We start from the raw sequence: 20781 nt of genomic DNA on the forward strand, positions 1-20781 counted from the left end.
GTTTTAGATGAGAAGGGGTTATGTGGTTAACCAGGATTATTTCAAGCTTCTGAAGCCTGAAAATCTAGGAATCTGTTTAGTGAGGACCAAAGGTAAAGGAATTATAAATAAAGGCATTTGGATCTGCCAGACAGCTCAGGATTAACCAGTCTTCTGTCTTCCCTATGCTTCTGCTACTGTGTGAAGCATCTTCTGGCTCAAGGGAGTGGCCAATGCACTGGGAGAGGTAATGGCTCATGCCTGAGGCTCTGCAGGACAAGGTGTATCTTATTGCCCGTACGTGCAGAGTTGATTGATTTGCAGGGTGGTGATCGAGAAAAGACCTAAGAACTATGGCCCTTATATGCAATGGCCCAGCACAGACTTTCACAAAGAAAGGAGGTTTCACGGTCCTTTGGCCAGAATTCCTGGAGCCATTCCTATGCTCTGTGTGTGACACCTTGTGCTCTTGAGCTGGCTGCCTTTCTGAGCCCGTGGGTGTGTTGCAATGCATGACACGAAGGTGGGTTTGCAGCAATGCTTTGTACTCACTGCTCCCTCCTTCCACAGGAGAACATCTGGTTTGCTTTTTGATGAGGTAATCAGGGGAGGTATTGATGCAGCCAGCATCTTGCAGGAAGTCAGCAGAGTCTATGAATCTGTCTTGAGCTTTTTTATACTGCCCTTCCTGGGTCAGAACGGAACCATCTACAAAGTAATGTCAACTTCAGTGGTACTATGTGCTGAAAAACAGCTGAAGAAACCAGCCCTTAGGAAAGCCAGATGCTTTCCTCAGAAAAAGCTGAGGGAACTGGGATGAGAGAACAGACGGGCAGGAAGCTGAAGCCTTTAAAGAGATGCAGCCTCTTCAAGAAAGGGAACAGGAGATGGAGCGTCTGGGAGGAAGGAACATAGGCAAACAGGATGATTAGGATTTGGCAAGGCCAGCAAAAAAAAAGGAGTGGGAGCTGTGCAGTATGTCCATGGGTAGCACTGCCAACATCAAGTTGCAGAAGCCACTGGCTCGTGCCTTTTTCCATCCCTTGTTTTGTATGCATCATGAGGAGGAAGAAGCACTCTGTTGTGGTTCAGAGGAGTCAGCAATGGCTGCAAAAAGGCAAAAGGCCACAGAGTAATGCTGGTAGCCTTCAGAGCTGAGGCTGACAGAGGTACTTAGTGCTGGACTCAACTGTGGTACCTGGCTCCCCTGCTGCCCACAGCCAGTGCCATCACATATATTTAAGGGAGTCCTGTAGCATCAACCATCGGCTCACATCCCTTCACCTCATCCCCACAGGGAGACAGAAGTGCTGCTGCCTCTCACCTGAGGTGGAGTGTGGTGAGCAGTCCACCTGCACCACAGCTCTTCTGCCATGACATAGGATGGCAGAAAGAAATGTGAGAAATGTGATTCCCTCAGTATTTGTGCTTCTGTCTGGTGAAAAGTAGGCTTTATTTGGGCTGTTCAATTTGCCATGCTCACAGCTGTACGGTAAAACTTATTAAAACTGACAGGAGTCCCCAGAGCAGGAAGCCAGAAAGGTCTTCCCCACATCACCAAAGATACAACAAGCCTGATGCTTGTCTCACTGAGATGCTTAAATCATTATACTGAAATTAATGTTTAATTATGTTTGTTTTCTTCTTTGGCCCCAGGGGTTTTCTTTGCCTCACATTCCCAGAGGCATTCAGGAATGAGACCAGTGTCTGGCAGGAGGAGATTCACTCCCACAGTCATAAAGGAAGCTCAGGAGAATTCCTGGCCTGGGCCTTGAAGAAAATGTATCCCTGTTGAAGAAAGGTGTGGTTGGCATTAGAGCTGGTGGGCTCCTGATCTGACACTTGAGACAGTAAGGAACCAAGGAATGGTGATGCCAGGAAGGCATAACAAGAAAGGTCACTGCTATGTCTTAAGATAGACTGTTTGGGGAGTAACAGAGAATAACTGGATCAGTGGCTTTTGAGATTGAAAGGTAGCATTGGTCTGGGATGCATCTTCTACATCCTCTTCAATGTCATTCAGAAAGAGGTACATAGCAGCTGATGCTGACTTTGAAGAAGTACAGTTTTGAATCCCTCACACCTTGAAATTCCTACAGTCTTGTGAGCCTTCCTTTGCTCATAAGGCAGAAGGTCAGGTGGCAAAATACTGTCAGGAGATGACATTGTTATGTTAATATGAATTCATTATTATCATTAGATAAGGAAAAATGCACTTCAGTGGCTCATTCAAAGGCTCATGCAGATTTGGGATACTTGCATTGGTCAGAGAAAGAACTGATGAGCCCATTCTTGTTAGATGAGACCCCTCACAGCCAGGTGTATTTGGAGGTGTATTTGACAGCCAGCGTCTGGCATTTTGTGACCAAATAATCACACAGCTGAAACTAATCAGATTGCTACTGCTGTCCTCTGGGTTGTCCACAATTCCTATTTGTAGTTTTCTGAGTGTCACCATATCAGCAGCCTGCAGGCTGTTGATCCTTCCTTGAAATGCTGGCTTTGATTAGACATTCTTCAGAAAACATCAGCAACAGCAATAAGCTGCAGACAAGCTCTGTCTTCCAGGGGAGCTGCCATCCTGAGCAGGTTGTACTGGCCCCAGCTAGCACTCCAATCCCCCTCAGAAAGGCAGACTCCAGGTGCACTCCCTTCTCTTCCCAAGGGGGAAGCTCCCTATGCTTAGCCCCACAGTGGGGTCCAGCTGAGTATCTGGCCAGGCCAGCCCAGCCCCTAAGAGACCTAAGGAGGGTTACCTGGAGAAATGAGATTTATCTGCAAGGCTTTGCTTTGTCCTTGTAGTCTGGCAAATGTGGATTTTAATATCTGAAGCTGGGATTGTTAAAACAACATGTCCAACAGCTGCTGCAAGGTACCTGCAGAATACTCACTGAGCAGAGTCACCTGCAGAACAATGGTCTTTGATGGTGGGTGAAACCCACCTCCTCCATAAATTCCTTGCCTTTCCAGGCATCATCTTTTTTTTAATTATGGAAGATAAAGATTGCTTTATCTTCTGCCCCATGGCACTTTGTGCTCTTCTGCTTAAAGATTCTTGCATGATCTGGTGTCAGTTGTGCCTCTGACAAGGTAGAGTGTTTTATGGTTTCTTCTCTGTTTGTATTTTACAGTGTAAAACTCAACGTAAGAGCTTTTGTTTTTAACTCTGGATGGCTTCAGTTCAGTGTCTGGTACCATTTAGGATTTCAGTAACTTGGGTAACCTGTGTTTTTGGTTGTAGACCTGAAGTTTAACATGTGCAACTGTGGGATATGCAGGCTCCTTCATCTGCGTTTCTGCAGCTGAGCCATAGCCCATGGCTCCATGAGCTGAGAGATGGTAGATAAGGGGATAAATGATGTTTTTCAGTCCATTTCTCAGGCATTCTGTAAATGTGTCTAGACAGGCAGCACTTGGATGGATGCCTTGTACCTTGTGGGGAGTGGGGCTGATCTTCCCAGTGTGTGTTGCCAGCTCTCCTTCATCTCCAAAGGGTCATAACTCTCCTCAGCCGTGGTGGAGCTGCTTCCTGGCTGCTCTCTCCTTTACAAATGTCTTCCAGCACAGGGCACCTGAGGTGCCCCATTGCAGCTGTCTGGTGGGGCAGGGTGGAGGTGAGCACACCCTGCAGAGCCCCATGCTTCACACCTGCTCAGCCCTGCTGCCACAGCAACCTGTAGCTGCCTCTGAGCTCTCTTCTCCTCTCTGCAGGACAGGAACTTTCTGCATTATCTGAAGGCTCTTCTAATGTGAATATCAGCATGTAAATGAGTCCCTGCAGAACGCAGAGCACAGCGTCACAGCTCACCTCTCCCAGCCAGTTGTGGAGTCAGGGAAAACAAAACACCAAGGAGGAAAATGTAGAAAATTAAGGTTAATAGGAGACATTGAGCAGTTGGAAAAGGAGAATGCAAATTACTCTGCTGTAAATAATGAGTGGGGGTGTGTCTTGGGGGGGCCCTCATCAATCTCTCTGTTTTGCTAGAGAGGGTGGAGAGGCATCAACTGCTTGTGCCTTTAATTGCTTCTGTTCCTTGGCATTTTCTATGGGATTACCTATGTCCGTATTGACAGAGGAAAATTGGGCATGGTACTCAAGCAGCACTTGAGGGAGGAGGAGACAGAGATTGTTTTGAGTTTTGTGGGTTTTTTTTTTTTTTGTTTTTTGTTCTTACCTGTATCCTGAATCATCTTGGGGATCAGTCCTTGAATAAGTGGTTCAAATTCAAGTAGGATCAAACTGACCCCTGAGAGATGCTAGGCCAGGTCTTGAAATGGACCTAGTCATCCTTTAAAAGATCTTTCTTTTAATTTCCTCCTTTCTGACAATTGTTATATAAAGCAATTGGACAGGTGATCTCTGTTATGAAGCATCTTAATGAGAATTACTTGAGTGGCAATCTGTCCAGAGGTTGGTTCTCTTGATTTATACCTCCCCCATCCTGTGTGCTGAGTGCCTCCCGTGCTATCCAGCATCTTTGAGCAGATGGAGTAACACTACTGCATGTCTGCCTGGCGTAGCTGAGAAACTGTCTGTATTTCCAGAATTCATCTGCTGAAAGTGCTTACAGCAGCCTTTGATTTCTTTTCCAGTTGCAAGGAAAATGCAAGTAATAATAAAGACTTCTTACGGGTGTCCAGGTGGACGATAATTTTTAACAGGGAAAGTGTTAAAAGGGCTACAGATGACAAAAGGCTTATGGAAGGAGGTACATAAATCACAAAGATACCCAAACTTCCAATTACACTTTTGTTTTATTGGGTTAAGGCAGTTACAATGCAGTATGGAGGGCACCTGCCCAGGCAAATGACACATGCTCTCCACAAGATCCTCCTCCCAAAACCCAGACAAACCAAAGCATCAGCTAGAGCTCTACTATGTGCTCTGGAGGCAGAGAACAACGGCTTTGGCTTCATGTTAGGAAGAAAAGGAAGCCCATCCCAGATGGAGAAGCTGTGGCAGGGACACAGGCAGGAGCAGCACATAGAGTTATGCCCAAAGCTATCAAACGAGCATGGCTGACAGCACAACTAAGCCAAGTCCTTAGTGAGAGTCTTAGTGAGAGTCCCTTAGTCTTAGGGAGTGAGAGCTGAAGCATCTGATCCAGTACAGCAAGGGGGCAAAATGGGAGAACCAAGCTCAGGCTCTCTGGTCCCTGCCATGTTTGTCTATATGAGGGGAAGAGCATTAGAGTGCCATGACATGACACCAGCTTATGGTAGATCAGGACTTGTCTTTTTTTTCCATCCAGGAGCTACTGGAGATGGCTCTGTAGAATACTGCTAGGAAAGGAGACCATGGCCAGGCTGTATTTGGCCAGCTCCTGGATGCTGGGATATACAGATGCCCTATGTGATGATAAGAGTATTGGCAAGAGGCATCAGGGAGAGTCCTGGAGCTGATCCCAAGGCAAATCTCCCCTCTTACTGGGAGGAAAGTTATGAAACAGCTCTCCCCCAGATATGGGCTGTAACTGGAGTTATTCCAGCAGCCAGGTGGTACAAACCCTAAATCTAGCAGTGCTCCTGTCAGGAGACGAGCACAGGTAAAGATTGGTTCCAAGGAGGTTGTGAACAAGTTTTGAGACGGGGTGCATGCAACCAGCTGAAAAAACAGGTTTGAATCTATGGCAGCTATCAAGAGCCTTGTTCTCTTGGTGGCCCCAGTAGATCACTGTGGTGTGTGGTAGTTAAGTAGCGGCCAATCTATCTCTGATCCTTGGGTCAGGAGGAGAGGGGACCCTGGGGTAATGTTGCACTTGTCATGTGAGCTGACCTACCAGAGAGAGAGCAGCCACCTTGCAAGGAGCAGTAAAATACAAGCTGGCAGCACAAGGGAAAATTTCATTTGCAACTAGGGCGATTTTCTCAAGCACTTTGACCCAGTTTTACAGGCAACGTTTTGATGGAAACAACAGGAAAGTTGTTATTTCTCCATTAGGGCTCCTCTTCTAAGTTCCCTTGTCCAATTTTCACTCTTGGTTCCTGACTGAAGAAATCAGGATCCTTATCAAAGAAGTCAAGTTCTGTCCTCTTACTAGGACTGCTTGCATGAGCTGGGTGCCTTCTGCAGGCTGAGGTTCCAGCTGTGGGAGGGCAAATGCATTTCCAGCATGCAGGCAGCAGAGATGAGGGATGCCATCTGCGTTTGGGTCGCGTGTGCCCTGCAAGCCTGTCAGCTCCCAGGAGCGATGCACTGTGGTGGCTGATGTGCTGCACACCCAGGGCTGTGCCCAGCACTGAGGGACTCACTGGCTTGTTCCTGTCTTTTTCTCCTCCCAGGGGGCTGCTGCAGACCTGTGCAGCCTGGTGTGGCTCCACAGTCAGCAGCAGAGGATCTTGAGGAAGGCTTTGCGGAAGTCAGTGTTGAAGGTTGTGTAGATGATGGGGTTGAGGGCACTGTTGACATATCCGAGCCAGGTGCTAGCACTGTAAAGCCCTGGAGGCACGTGGCAGGATGGGCAGTGGGCATTGAGGATGTGAATTAAGAAGAAGGGCAGCCAGCAGACTATGAATGCTCCTGGGTTTAGAGAGGCAGAAAACAATCAGTGAGTTTAGAGCAGCAACTATTTGGAAAGGGGCCTGCACTGGTGACCTCTCCCTCCAGCCCCTTACTATTTCCATGAGGTTTCTGTATTTCACAAACACTAAAGGCCACGTTTATTCTTGACACAGAGGGATTTGGCAAAAGCTTGGGTTCCTTGGGACATTCCTTTGTGAGTGTACGGGGCTTCAGAAGTGGTCTGATGACAGACAAAAACAAGTGGCCACAACTTTGAGGGAAAGCCTCAGCTGCTTTAATCAGTTAGGATTAGGGCTGCTTTATTTCCATGCTACTACTGAATTAATGGGTGGAACAGTGCATCTGGTGACCACAGTGGTGACAGGGACACCAGTCTCCTGGCTTCTCTATCCAGCTGTATGAACTGGTTCCTCTGCAGCTCCTTGCCTCAGTTTCCCCTTCTGTAATCAGATCTAAGAGCTTCTGCATGTATGGAAACTTAGGATTGTTCCTGCCTTGTAATAGTAAAACAAAGGAAAAGGAAAGGTATTGGCTGTTGCTCTTTCTCGTAAGGCTTGTTGGCCACTGATTTTAAACACGAGGGTAACAAATCAATACATAAAACACTAACATATGTGGGTCTCAACATTTGGAAGCATTATTCTAGATTGCTAAATGTCCCACTACTGTCTCTACTGAGTTTGTGAAGCACTAACAGCTGAAGCCAAGGCCCAGCTTGCATTTTTTAAAATCTCAGTATTGTATTAGGAGATTCTGTGCTCCTGGAAGTCCCAAACCCCTTGCACTCCACAGGCAGAATGGCTCTCACTCACCCAGGACAATTGCCAGCATCTGTGTAGCCTTCCTTTCCCGCAGCTGGATCAGTCGGGGCTGCTGCTGGGCCAGCCTCAAGCTGCTGATGGTTCTACCATTGCTTAGCCTCCGTACCTCCACTGCTGGCTTCGTGCTCCTCCTCTCTTCCCACCTGCTGGTTTGGGTAGTCCCTGGTGCCTTGGTGAGAGATGCCTCGTGGCAGAAGCTTCGGTACCGCTGCAGGCTGAAGACAGTCAGCAACCTCCTCTTCGTAGACATCTCCTGGCCTGTGCATTTGAGCGGGAAACAGGGGGAAAATGTGCCTTGGCACCTGTTTGGCAAAGCTTTCCTCTCCATGTGTTCCTGTAAAAGATGATGCCACAGAAGATCTGGAAACCATCCAAACTGCTCATTGGGCCAGAGGATGATGAGGAAAGTTGTAAGAGTTATCCATAGCCTCACTTGCCTCTTACATTGCACCATGTCCTCTGCACTGACCCGGGGGTTAACCAGCAGTTGACAACACTTTGCCTCCATCCCACCAAGGAGAAGCATGAGAAGAGTAAGAGCAGGAATACCTGCTCTGCTAACCTCTCATCTGTATTTTCATGTTGGCTCTGCTCCCTTCAGCATCCCCACCACTTCAATGTAGCTCCACTGTGCAAAGATGGGTAAAAGGAGTGGATATGCATGATCAGGTAATTCCTTTCAAACTGTTGTGTTGGTTCCCATGGTTGCAGGTATTTAATCTAGAAAGGTCAGTGGAACAAATGTTGCATGCACCATGAGTATTTTGACCTCTTAAGTCTGTCAGATGAAGAGGGTTTTTTATTTTATAACAGATGTTAAAGCCTGTGAAGCCCTGAGAGTGAAGCTTCATAGAGCAAAAATCAATAAATGAAGACATTAAAATCAATAAATGAAGAAATTATGCAAAAAATGAAGACTTATGCATGACAGAGAAAACCCTGCTCTGAAGAAATACTGAAGAAGGCTGTGCTCTTTTCTACTTGCCACTTCTAGTGGGCAAAGACACACAGGGAATATAATCTTTCTAGAGGTCTGAAAAGGTTTTAACTGGAGCTTCTGCACCTCAAATATCATGGTGTATGAGCGAGGGATGGGATGGAAACATGTCATGTCCCTCCTTATGCTTTCTGTTCTGTGTTTTAACCCTTTAAGAAGAGACGATGCATTCCTCTCTATTTTGACAGCTCCTGCTGGGCTCATGTGATTCTTACTTGGTGTGCATAACACGGTTTGGTGCTGGCGTTCTGGCTGCCCTGCCGGGTGAGGGTTCGCTTCTTTTGCCTCTGTCTGAGCACGAGGTAAATCCGGACATAGAGCAGCAGGGTCACCATGAAGGGGAGGTAGAAGGACACCAAAGAGGAGTAGATGACAAAACTAGGGTTGGATATGGAACAGACACTGGGATCCCCTGGGGAGAAGAGAGAGAGAGAGGAGTGGCTGAGCTGATTTGGTTTAGTACAAGGAGGCTCTGGTGTGTTGGCAAAGCGAGACAAAAGGTGGCTGGGGGCAAAGGCAGTCTAAGGAGTGTAGATTATGCTCTGGCTAACCCAATTACCTAAGTGATGCTTAAAATGAACCAACACAGGGTGATCTAGCAGTAGCCAGCATGCATCTGCCTGCTTTTCTGGCCAACAGCTCTGTTCTCTTCTCTCATGTCTATTCCCATCCTTTCTCCTATTCCTTTGACAGCCTCTGAGCTATCTAGATGCAGAGTGTGCATCCACCCCTGTCTGAACCAAGCAGAAGGGGGCAGCAGAATTTCCCACTCCCATCCCTTTCCTTCCTCAAGCACTGCAGAGAGGACAGATGGGGAACAGAGGCTTCTGCTTGTGACCCAGTGGGAAGGAAGCCTCCCCTCCTACTCTACCTCCAGGGACACTGTGTTGCCCTAGCTGAGGGAAAGGAAAAAGACCAACCTGTTTCCAAGGTGGAGGCTAAATTGTTTGCCCTCCTCAAGGGATAAGTTAAGGAAGCAGATAGCCAGTTGGATAGGGAGGAGGTCTCTAACAAGCAATGCCAGTATGCAATCCTTGATGTTTAGAAATGTGTTCTGTATCAGAGTCAAAACTGTGCTTCTGAACCCATTGATATCGGCAAGATGCTGTTAAGTCTGGTTTGTGTGTGTGTTGTATGTGTGGCATGTTTTGCTCTGTGTGCTCAAAGTGATTGTTTGATGGGAATCTGAAGACCTGGACATCTTGATGGACATTGATTTGGCAGTAGAGCAGGCAAGTTTGCCCTTTAGAGCAATAGTCAGTGTCTGCCTGAGCAAATGGCAAGTTTATAGACAAGAACACTTGGGGATTTTTCTCTCCCTTCATAGTGTGCTTTCCAGTTCCTTAAAATTTCCTGTAACTTGGCAAATCTGCAGAACCCATGTTAAATGACCTGGTCATACACAGGGCAGCTCCACTGCCAACCCCTCCTGTGTGCTATTGTTCAGGATATCACCTACCTGTAGTATTGAAGCCAAAGAGGAGAGGGCATGACACTGCAAATGCCAGCATCCAGACTATCACAATCATGAGAGAGACCCTCCTGCAGGAGCTCTGCCCAGTGCTGTACTGGTACTGAACTGGTTTCACCACTGCGGTGTATCTGCAGACCAAACCAGCTCCAGGAAGAGGAGAGGAGGGAGGGAAAGGACCAGGTTTTTAAAGGGAGAAGTGAAAGCAGCACAGGGAACATGATGGTGAATGTGGTGAAGAAATAGAAGAGGAAAGTAGAGAAAATCAGATGATGGAATCAGCAATTTGTAGAAATGGTAAGTGAGGCATTGGGGGGAGGAACAGAGGAAATCAGAGTTAGTTGGCAGCAGTGCAGAGAAATACTCAGCAGAACTCACAGCATGCCAAGCTACAAGGTTTGGGCTACCAGATGGATCAAGAAACCTGAGGAAATCCCTAACTCTCAAGCCTCTAGAGTTATATGGGCACTGCTGTGAAAGAGCACTCTCTGGAGTAACCACAAACTACTAAACTCTGTCTCAGCTGCCTGGTCTGGTGTTAGCCTGACAGGCAGAGGGTTGCCCAGGGGCAGGTTGTCAAGGACCTTCAGTTGCTGGGCTGCTTCAGGAGATGCAGCTCAGCAGGGCAAGAATTTGGAAGGCACAGGAGTTTCATCTTTAGGAGAGGCTGGGGGCTGCATCTTGCAGACAGAGCCAAACTGAAATGGGGATACAGATTCCCATGGAGGCACACCAGACCAAAGCAGCACTGAGAGCTGCCTTGCATTATTATCCTTGAACTACACATTACAAAGGTATAGCATGCAGTATATTTCCCTTCTCTCATTCCTTGGTCCCAGTAGGATCACATGTGCCAAGGTTTTGGCTCCCAGCCCTCAGCATTGCTTAAAATAGGCTCAGTTTTAAAATGCAGAAAAACAGAGCACAGCTCAAGATTACACTGCAATAATCTTCATTTCTCTCTGTGAATATGGCAGGATTTTGTTTATTAAAGCTTCATGAGTGAGATCTCCAGGAGAAACCCTCTTTCACACTCAGTGTGAGTTGGATGAGCAATTGTGGTTCCTGCCTTTAAAAAGCTTGAGGATGTGGTTGACTATCTATTGGGGATGTTTTATTGCTTGTGTCTCCCTGCCCTCCAGTGCAGACCTCTTCTCGTACAATGTGAGCAGAGCCACAGTAACAGCAGTAGTGGTAGAGACAGACCTTCAGGGAAAGACCCTTCAGGGGTTTGTTATCCTGAAGACACTGATACTGTCTGTGCTCACTCCACTTCTTTGTCCCTGCCCCACTGGGGCACAGGGCTGACCCCCATATCCAGGCTGTCCCCCTGGATGCTGCTGTGTCTCACCTGTCAATGCTGATGGCACAGAGGTTCAGAATGCTGGCTGTGCACATCATTACATCCATGGTGACGAAGATATCGCAACAGATACGGCTGAACGTCCAGACCCCTCCGGTCACCTGCACCAGTGACACAAAACTGTCAGCCTTGCTCTGCACCAGGTCCTGACAAGTTATGTGTGAGGAGCTGCTCTCCTCCAAGTATCTCAGCAGCTGGAGAAGCTCCATAGTGTCGGGCAGAGGGAAAATGAGGCACCTGTGTTGTGTGCAAGATAACACAGCAGTAGGTCATGGAGAAGGAACCTCACTTTAATTTCAATCTTTTATGTGCTCCTGCAGAGGGAGGTAGGGAGAAGAAACAGCAGCTATCCCTTCTCTCAAGGCCTAGCATGAAAAAATTATTTAAATTTGATATCACTGTATTTATCCTTTGATTAATGATTATCTGAGAAAATCTAAGTGCTGAAAGTCTTTCTCAACTTAGCTGCCAGAGTGCTCTTGCAAGTCAGCGAGCTGGAAAAGTACTGCAAATTTTTTGAAATTGATGTATGAAACTGAGATCTGAGACTGAGGCTTCTAAAAAACCTTACTTGAATTCTTATCTCAGTTACAGATTTTGATTATTAGATCTGAGTGAGAACTCACAGGCTACACAGATAAAGGGGCTTGAGTTACTACCAAGCTGTTCTGTTACTACCAACAAAATTCTGTTGTTTTGAATTTTTAATCCAAAGTGTGAAAGCTCAGCCACAGCCAGTCTTAGTGATGGAGGAAAGTGGGTTTTGGAGCAGGCACCAAGTTCTTGACAACGACCTTTTTGATTGACAAGCATGTTCCAAGCACTGTGTGGCCCTGCTGTCCTTGGGGTTGGGATGACAGCCTGATTCCAAGGGAGGTGGTCTGCCTCTGTGCCCCTCCTTGTAGGAGATGGAGGGCAGGCTGCCTCCTTGTTCAGCTGCAAACAAACCCAGTCCTGTGCTGAATGGGAGAGCAGGAGAGAAAAAAGAGGGAAAGTCCATGCTTGGGAGAGAGCCTGGATTTTAGCCTTCAGCCCTGCACATCCTGCTGTTTCAGTTGGGTCCTGGTAAGTGATCAGAAACTGCCACTATTTTCTGGTCTCTCTGCTCACATTTAGAAAACGTCTGGAATACTGCACCTGGTTTTGAGACATCAGTAGAGGAAAAACATTGATAAACAGGAGTGAGTCCAGTGGAGAGCCACCAAAACAATCCACAGGGGCTGGGGCAGCTGTGAGGACCAGCTAAGGGAGCACGACTTTTTCAGTCTGGAAAAGAGATGACTTTGAGGGGTGGGAGACTAACAGCCCTCTGGTGCCTGGGAGGAGATTATTGAAAATGTTGAAGGCAATTTGCTGAGAAGATGGAGGTGGGTTTTTCACAGCAGTGGTGTGGTGAGAGAACAAGAGGCTACAGGAATGAGCTGGAAGAAAGGTGCAAACTGGTTATGAAGGTTCCTTTTCTGACTACAGGGACAGTGGGACAGTGGACCTAGCTGCTTGGTAAGTCTGTGCAGGATCCATCCTTGGAGCTTTTCAAAACCCTTTCAAAAATACCCATCCCAGACCATACTGGAGAGGGTGCTACAGGTAAGCTTGGCTTCTCAGGCAGTGGGTCAACCCTGTGAGTGTTGGTGCCTCGGAAGGATGCAGCCCCCTGCAGAGAAAAGCACTTGTACAAATACAAAATTCACTCTGTGATAATTGTTTAGGAAATAATCCTGAGAAATGTAAATGGTTTTGATAGTGGCAGCATTCCCATACATGGGCATAGAAACTTGCTGAGGCAAGCTGTGTCTTTAAGGTGTTCTCTGCTGGACCCAGCTGCTACATTTCAGAAATCAGGTATAGAATGAGGCGGTCTTCCATTAGACCCTCTGACCCTGAATGAATGCAGGGCAGAGAAATAGGAATTGGCTTGCAGAATGCAGAAGGGGACTGTGCTTTCTTCTCTAGTTTTCTTGCTACTGGGGGCGCTCCTTTGTTTTCTTATAAAAAAATAAGTAAAAAGGTCAAACCAAAACCATTGAACTTTTCTACACAGTTAGGTGAGCTACAAGACATGCAGACGGAAGGCTGTCCATCTGAGATTAGAGACCTTAATAGATAGGTTCAGCTTCCAAAGAAACACTACACTGGTTTTACTTTAGTTTCAGATTTTGACATCTGCTTGACCATCTCAAAATATATTAAAAAAAATGCTGGAAGCCTTTGCAGTGGGACCCAGTAAGGGATGTTTCTGCAGTTTGAGGCAAAAAGCAATGCAGTTTCTGTGTGAACTGTGGAGTCTGAACAATATTTCACCAAGCCAGTGGCAGGTGTTCACATGAAAGGCAGCTGCTGCTAACCCAGCAGATGAACAAACACTTAACTGAGGGAGTTTCCAAGGTCCTGAGCATGTTAAAATGCTGAGCTCAAGAATGTGAACCATTAAAACTGAAGAAGGTGCTGGTGGGGATGGCTCAGAAGTGAGCCCTCTCAGTATGATGCTATCAGATCATGCCACCTGCATACTAGACTGTGGCTTGTGTAAGTGGGTGCTTGACAGATCAAAGTGTTTGGGCTTAAAACCTGTTCTCACTTCCACCTGCCACTTCTGAAATGGGGAGTAGCTCTGCTGGAGTTGGCAAAGTAGTTAGTATTTACCTGTGGGGTATATGAACCCAGAATTTATTCTGGAATTTTATAGTGAAGAAAAGCCTTTTTATTATATGTCTTGTTAAAAATTTTAAAAATTCTATTTCTTCTCTTCCTTTTATTGCTCTGTTCTAATCATCTTTGCTACAGCAGCTAGAACCTGCTAGTCTGCATTCCTGGTTTTCATGTGCTGGCAGGGTACTTCTTTATCCCTCTGGTGCTTTTTGTCCAGGATCTCAAAGGATATCCCAGGTGTTAATTGAATGAGTCCTCACATCTGCCTGGGTGAGGTGGATGGTCAAATATTAATCTCTTACAGCTGATGAGAGCAAACTACAGAGAGATGAGCTGATAAAATCTCTCATTACCATTCAGTGATTATGCAGCAGAAGAGTGTCCAGCGTGAAATCCTGGCTCTATCAAACACAATGCTCAAGATCCCTATAGACTATTCAGGTCAGGTTTTCACCCAATCTTCCTTAATGAACAGTCTGCTTTATCTACAAAATTGTGGTGTTATGATATTTAACTTCCAAACTCTATAAGAAGCTTTCCAGTTTATGAATGCCAAATGATTATTTTTTTAAACTTACGCTTATCCGCCACTCTCCTGAATTCTTAAAATAAGCAACAGAATCGCCACAATTCAGATACAAATGGTGATGCCACATTGAGGAGAGCAAACGGATGGGAAAGTAGGAAACCAAGGTGCATCAGGCAATGGCAGGCATGAAAGTAGTGGTGCATCTAAGCAGGCTCCCTGAAGGTTTTGTGTTTGAGAGCTGATGCTTGGAGCTGCTGCTGGCTCCTGCAGCTGTGAGATGGCTGCTCTGTGCTGTGGGTTTGCACAGTGAGAGTACAGACCACTTGTGGTCAGAACTGCTGAGCTGTGGTAACTCAGCTCTGTCCTCCCTCTGACACCAGTCCAGTAGAGCTCCAGGAGCTCACAGAGCAACTGAGGTCTCACTGCTCTTATGTGAGAGACAAGATGAGGAGACAGTGTGACTCCCACACAGTCTTAGCAGACCAGACCTCAGTAACAACCTTCTCCTGAAGCTTTCTTGCCCTTTGGAAGTAGAACTGGATGTTGTGAGAAGACTGAGAAGGGTGTTCCCAGCCATGCTGCCATATGCTCTTCTCTGTCTATGCAATGACTACATGGCATGATGGTGTTTAATGCCCTCAAACTCCAGTGGGCAGGATGCCCTGATGCCACTGCTTTGGAAACCTTGGTGAGCTTCAGCAGCCAGGGATCAGTAAAGAAGAGGGCAGCAGTATTGGTGTGTCAGACAGACCTACATGTTGGCCCCAGAAGATTGCTAGACACACTGCTGAATAGCACTTCTGTGCCAGAAACCTCCTTAAGAGGAGACGAGGATTTTGAGGCTATAAAACGTTCCTGTTGCTGCTATGTTACAGTCTTCCCAAAAGATTTCTCAGAGAGACATGGTTCGCATGATTGATAAAATAACACATTTCATGGCCACTGATGATTCTAAAAATGGAGTGTAAAGTACAAACTTCACAAGCAGCACTTAAATCTGAGGGATTCATCCACCTTAAGCTTCTCCATAAATAAGGGCCAGTTCTGAAGTCTGGTTTGGCAAACCTTCAGTAGATGAATAGGTATTCTACATGGTTTTAGGGACTGAATGACTTTTTGGCAATTTCCAGGTTCATGGCGTATTGAAGCATGATGCTATTTCTGCTTCATTGATGGCATCGCTGATCCATAAACAGCAGCAAATATTGAAAAATCTTTGGGGCTTTTTGGACTGTTTTTTAGATCTTAGTCTTGCTGGAGTCCTACAGCCCAGTTCTATAGGAAGTCCTGTGCAATGCCAGGATTGGTAGTTTGGGTCTGGGATGCTTATGAATTTTCTTTGTTGTTTGGATGACTCTTGCATCAGCTGCTTTGATTATCCAAGCTCCACAGACAGAAATTAGTCTTGAATGGGTCTACAAACACAACTAGGAAATGGACCTACTGTTGTGCACACAAATCATGACCAAGGCATTGTATGGGGCAGAGGCTGTTCCACAGATGTGCCTCAGTTCCACCCTATCCACAGCAAGAGTGAGTGCCAAGTGTTTTCTAAAGCAAAGCATAATGTGATTTCATTAAGAATTGGAACGCACTTGAGCTGATAGACTATTCCAGTCTGAAATAAAACTTGAGTTTTAATAATATTTTTTAGTTGCAATTAAACTGAAGAGTCTAATTCTATCTTGCTGGGATGGCTTCCCACACACACACACACACACTATACCTTTTTTTTAATAATTCCATGTAGCACACCCAAGCAGTACACAGCCTGTAGGACAGCTCCAGGGCTGTTCCACACAGATCAGTCTAAATGTTGCTACAGCCTTCATTAGAAACATGACCATGCATGCAGTGGTGTGGTTAATTTTGGCTGATCATTCCTGAGAGGTACTCACCTCCAGGTACACCATCCATGGCATCACCAAAGTGGCCACCAGCAGATCTGCCACTGCCAGGCTCACCACGAGGTAGTTGGTTGTGGTTTGCAAGGTGCGTTCCCTCAGCACAGCCAAGCAGACCAGCACATTCCCAAAGATGATGGCCAGAATCAAGATGCAGTAGCAGAGGGCGTAGTAGGCGTGTGAATGGGGCAGCTCAGGCTCTGTGGTGCTGTTTGCCCCACAGGGAATGGGGTCTGTAGTGTTAGGATGGCCGCTGGCTCTGGTGAAGAGGGCCATGGGGCTGCCACTGCAAAGAGAAAGAAAGGACTGAAAATCAGAGCTCTGCAATGACTGTGGAAAACAGTACCCCCTGTGGGAACTGGTATGATTTTTATACTTTCTGTATGAACTCTCCTTCAAGCCAATCAGAAAGGCCTTTTTCCTGCTCATATACAGGCAGAGCTTTGCTTAAAGACTTGCTTGGCCTGTTCTGTTCTTCACTGAATCTAAATCAAGAGAAGAATGCAAGATTTCACCTCCTGTCTGCATGTGAAAGGTGCATCTTACCAGCCAGTGCAGCTGTTTGGAAAGTGGGCAATGGTTTTGAGAAGCACCAAAGTCACATCACAGTATAAGTCAGCTGGGCAAGAGTACAGTCTGAAAGACAACAATTTGAAATGATGAGCAAGACCCAATACAGCTACCCAAACATACCAGGGCTTGGCTAAAATTTGGAACGTATATATTTTCTTCTGGGAAGTATCCTCTTCTTTCTTTCATCAAAAAATGTCTTCAATAAGTTCACACACTCAGGTGCTTGGCAGCCTGGCAGCAAGCACCACCTCCAGAATTCCTCCTTTCCTGCAGCATGTCCCAACCCCTGCCTGCCTTGTAAAGGGTTGACTGCTGGTGCTGTTCTCATTCCATCCATACTGTGCTCTGTGTTTTCCATGCCTGGCTAGAAGATGTGCTTTCTGTGCTGAAGAGCAAACCAGCTTGATGTTTGGGATGAAATAATGGAAAGATGCTTGCAGGGTGCTCTGCATTTGTTTTTCTTACAATAGATTGAAGTCTGTTCTCAATAACCTACCCTTCTTTAAGAGGAGGATCTTTTTCCAGAAATATGAAAGCTGCTGTACCAAGGTTGCTCCATGACATTTAATGGCTTGTATATTTTTTTTCCTTTGCTACTGCTCCTGTTGCTGAACTCATCATCAGCATGACAGGTATGAAAAGCAAGGACAAAACATTGCAATGCCAGTGGTATAAATATTACTCTGTTTCACCTCACCCCTTGAACAGCAGCATCTGTGATGCACAGCTGTGCAATGGGTACAAATTTCTCCAGCCCCTTGGGATATTCTCATCCTTGAAACTGTTGCCATTCCCCCCCCCCCCCACCAATGCTTTGCAGCTGGGAGAGGACAAGGGCTGAACAAGATGGAAACTGAATTTCCCCATGTCTTGTGAATACAGATCCCACAGAACAGGGGTGAAACAATCTCTTATGGCTTGTGCTTGTCTCCTCTATCTTTCTTCTGCCTGACACTGACAAAAAAGTTAAGCTTTCCACTGGATCACAAAGATCTCTTGTAGCATGACTGCTGCTGCTGGGTCCAGGACTGTTCATAAAACAGTTGAGCTGCAGCCACCCAAAGACAGGATTCATTTTACAGTGTCCCTTGCACAAACACAGTTCCCTCTCTGGGAATTCTGTATTGTCTGGAGCCAGGAAAGGCCAGTACTGTAGTGCTGGAAAAAGCAGCTGTCTAGGTGATAAGCAAGGCCAGAACGGGGAATGAACAAAACATCACCCATAATATACATCACCAGAAGGCATAAGGCAGCCCAGCACACAATTTGGCTGTGGGTTTCCCGTCTTGTCTTCTGTTTCTTATATCCACGAGCACTATTTTCGACTCATCCCAAAGTCAGTCTTCCCTACCAAGATCCCTCCCAGCCCTACCAGGTCCCTCATCCCTGGACTGTCCTCAACGCCCCTGCCTCCCCTCCCTGCCCAGTCCTGCTCCCTACAGACCGGGCCGGGGCGCTGCCAATCCAGGCACGCAGCAGTGTACCTGGATACCCTCAGAGAGGGGTGGCAGGACACCCACCACCCTGGGGTGACAAACTGCCATGGGACAAGGGGCGCAGCCGTGGGAAAGAGCAGGGGGAGGAAAAGGGGGGAAAGGGGGGAAAGAGGGGAAGGGGACGCTCCTCCCGCGCGTCACCGCTTCGGAGGGGTCCGGGTGCCTGTCCCGGCCCGCATGGCAGGTCCAGGTGCGGGAAAGGGATCGGGGTCCGAGCGTGGGGTCCAGGTGTGGCGGTGCCTTTGGGTTGGTCTCCAGCTGCGGGCGCTGCTCCGCTCCCGCCGTTCCGCTGCTCCCGCACCCGAGGGACAGCGGGAGCTGCGCCGCTCCCCGTGGCGCTCCCGGGCCCGGCTGCCGTGTGCCCGGCGATGCCGCGGGGGGCCGGGGGCTGGGGAAAACCGGGCAGGGAGGGAGGCGGGGAGCGGCGGGAAAAGGCACGGCGGAAGGGGAGCGGGAGGCAGCAACCAGGACTTACCCTCGGCCCGTCGGGCCGCGCCGCCGCCGAGCAGAGCTCGGTCCCGCTCCTGGTCCCCGGTCCCGCTGGCTCCCGGCCCGACCCGCTCCCTTCTGCCGCCTTCCCGGCGCGGAGCCGCGGGGCGGGACCCGGCTGGCCACCTCCTCCCGCCCGCCCCCTGCCCCGGGACCCCGCGGTGCCGGCGAGGGGCAGCGGGGCCGGGCTCCGCTCCCCGTGCCCTCCTCCGCTGCCGAGGGGCTGCCCTTCTGCTCAAGGGGCGCGGCCGAAGGCGCCCGGGCGAATTTTGGCGCCGGGCTCCGCAGCAAGGTCGTGCTTTGCTGAGGGCTGGAGCTGCTCCTGCCTGCAGGCGAGGCGGGCGCTGGGAGCCCGGGGCGCCGGTGCTGCGGCCGGGCGCGGGGAGATGCCTTGGCTGGGGCTGCTTGCCCAGCAGATAGAAAGTTGTCACTTAAAAAAACCCCAAAAAACAAACAAACAAACAAGCAAAAAAACCCACCAAAAAACAAAAAACAAACAAAAAAAACCCACAAAAAACCCCCACAAAAACAAAAGAAAACAAAACAAAGCCCAAAGAAAAAAAAACCCCAAAAACCAAAAGAACCAAAAACAACAACAACAAAACAAAACAAAAAAAGGGAAAAAAAACCCCAACCAAAAAAAAACCAACAAAAAAAACCCCAACCAAAACCAAACCCAAAACCAAAAAACCAAACGGTTGGAAAAAATTATCAAAGCAGAGGTGATTTTAAGAAGGGAGAAGTTTAAAATATATATATCTTTAAGTAAACTAACTTAAACCTGACATGAAGAAGTGCGGATAAGTGAGGAGGAAGCTGGAAAAGAGGCAAATATCGGGAAGCATCCTTCTCCAGGGACCACTGCCAGTAGGCACAACACAGATGGCCAGGGCATGGCTACAAACCCTGCCACATCTCTGTGATGTGGCTTCCCTTAGGGTCTGAGATCAAGTCCTCTGAGGCACAGTTCTCCTCAGACTGTAGTCACTGGGGTACGAGTGATGCCAGTGGATCTTCTCTCTTGAGGTTGGGTTGTGTCCACCACCCACTCTGGCACAGCAAAATGGGGCTTGCAGGGAGTTGTCAGGAGGGTGCAGGAAGCTCAGCAGCAGGGCTTATCTACCTATTTTTAAGAATTTATTTCAGGATGTGTTGGGACTTGGACTTCCTGGGTCATCTCTGCTCCCTACAGCTTTGCAGGCTAAGCTCTTTAGGGGTGAGAGTGGTAGGAGGGAGGGGTGCTGTAGAAAGCCCTCATACCCATCAGGTGCGAGGGGTGAGAGTACCATCTTTATCCTGGCAAGGGATGGTGTAAGTGTCCCTACAGACTTTGATGGGACTAACCAGCACCCCTGCCTTTACCCAAGGCTGTGACTGCCCCATGGCTGGAGGATGGCACTGCAAGGGTGTGACGAGTCACTGCCCAGTCCCTAGTCACTGCCCATGTGTCCTGCTGGAGGATATAGCTGCCAGGCTATGAGACCAAATGACCCATGAAGGGCTCTCCAGCCCCTTCATTCCCTTGGAAGCCCCCAGATGGTGTGACACGGACTACATTACTGTGCTTACATTAGATGTGTACAGTTGAACTTCTGCCGTCAGCTGAACCATACTGCTCTCTTTTAGGGAAATGCACTCGCTAGCGGACATGGGTAGGGGGGAAGTCCTCCTTCTTCCTACCCATGTCCAGCAGAGGCTTTTTAGCTGTGAGCTTGGAAAGAGTCCAACACAGCTGCACTTGTGTGGTTAAAGCTGGAGGGGAAAGCACACACCGTCATGCTTATCCTGACTGGCGAGGGCTATGCAAGTCACAGTCTGGGTGTGGTTGCCCAGTGACCATAACTCCTCACAGGGGGGCTGGCAGAGAGATGGAGGCATTTTGACTTCGTTTTAGCGGTTTTTAAATGCAGTTTGTTTGTGGGCAATTCCCAAAGGAGTGTGGCTGGCAACATGCTCACACTGGCTCCAGGCTGATGGGACAGCAACA

At 47.9% G+C, this 20781-nt stretch overlaps 1 protein-coding gene and 1 long non-coding RNA gene across 2 annotated transcripts; one reads left to right on the top strand and one right to left on the bottom strand.

Moving 5' to 3' along the window:
- Nucleotides 1-2957: 2957 nt before the first annotated feature.
- On the top strand, nucleotides 2958-12627 carry LOC135294625 (uncharacterized). The gene is made up of 3 exons (XR_010356699.1): nucleotides 2958-3069; nucleotides 3691-3852; nucleotides 12271-12627. It is a non-coding gene; the product is annotated as an uncharacterized LOC135294625 (long non-coding RNA).
- On the bottom strand, nucleotides 4730-19128 carry DRD3 (dopamine receptor D3). Its single transcript, XM_064410173.1, has 7 exons — nucleotides 18781-19128; nucleotides 16231-16522; nucleotides 11143-11255; nucleotides 9780-9922; nucleotides 8536-8732; nucleotides 7315-7657; nucleotides 4730-6499 (listed from the first exon to the last, which is right to left on the bottom strand). Exons 2-7 carry the CDS (start codon nucleotides 16510-16512, stop codon nucleotides 6303-6305), a joined length of 1275 nt encoding a protein of 424 aa, XP_064266243.1. The 5' UTR covers nucleotides 16513-16522; nucleotides 18781-19128; the 3' UTR covers nucleotides 4730-6302.
- Between the last annotated feature and the right edge of the window lie 1653 nt (nucleotides 19129-20781).

This window comes from Passer domesticus, chromosome 2 (assembly GCF_036417665.1).
Source record: "Passer domesticus isolate bPasDom1 chromosome 2, bPasDom1.hap1, whole genome shotgun sequence".
NCBI lineage: Eukaryota > Metazoa > Chordata > Aves > Passeriformes > Passeridae > Passer > Passer domesticus.

Excerpts from the sequence above, each read along its gene's own strand:
- DRD3 (XM_064410173.1), bottom strand. The coding sequence starts at position 16,512 with ATGGCCCTCTTCACCAGAGCCAGCGGCCATCCTAACACTACAGACCCC. Across the intron at positions 9,923-11,142 it reads TGTGCCATCAGCATTGACAG|ATACACCGCAGTGGTGAAAC; the intron begins GTGAGACACAGC and ends TTTGGTCTGCAG. Across the intron at positions 8,733-9,779 it reads CTTTGGCTTCAATACTACAG|GGGATCCCAGTGTCTGTTCC; the intron begins GTAGGTGATATC and ends TCTTCTCCCCAG.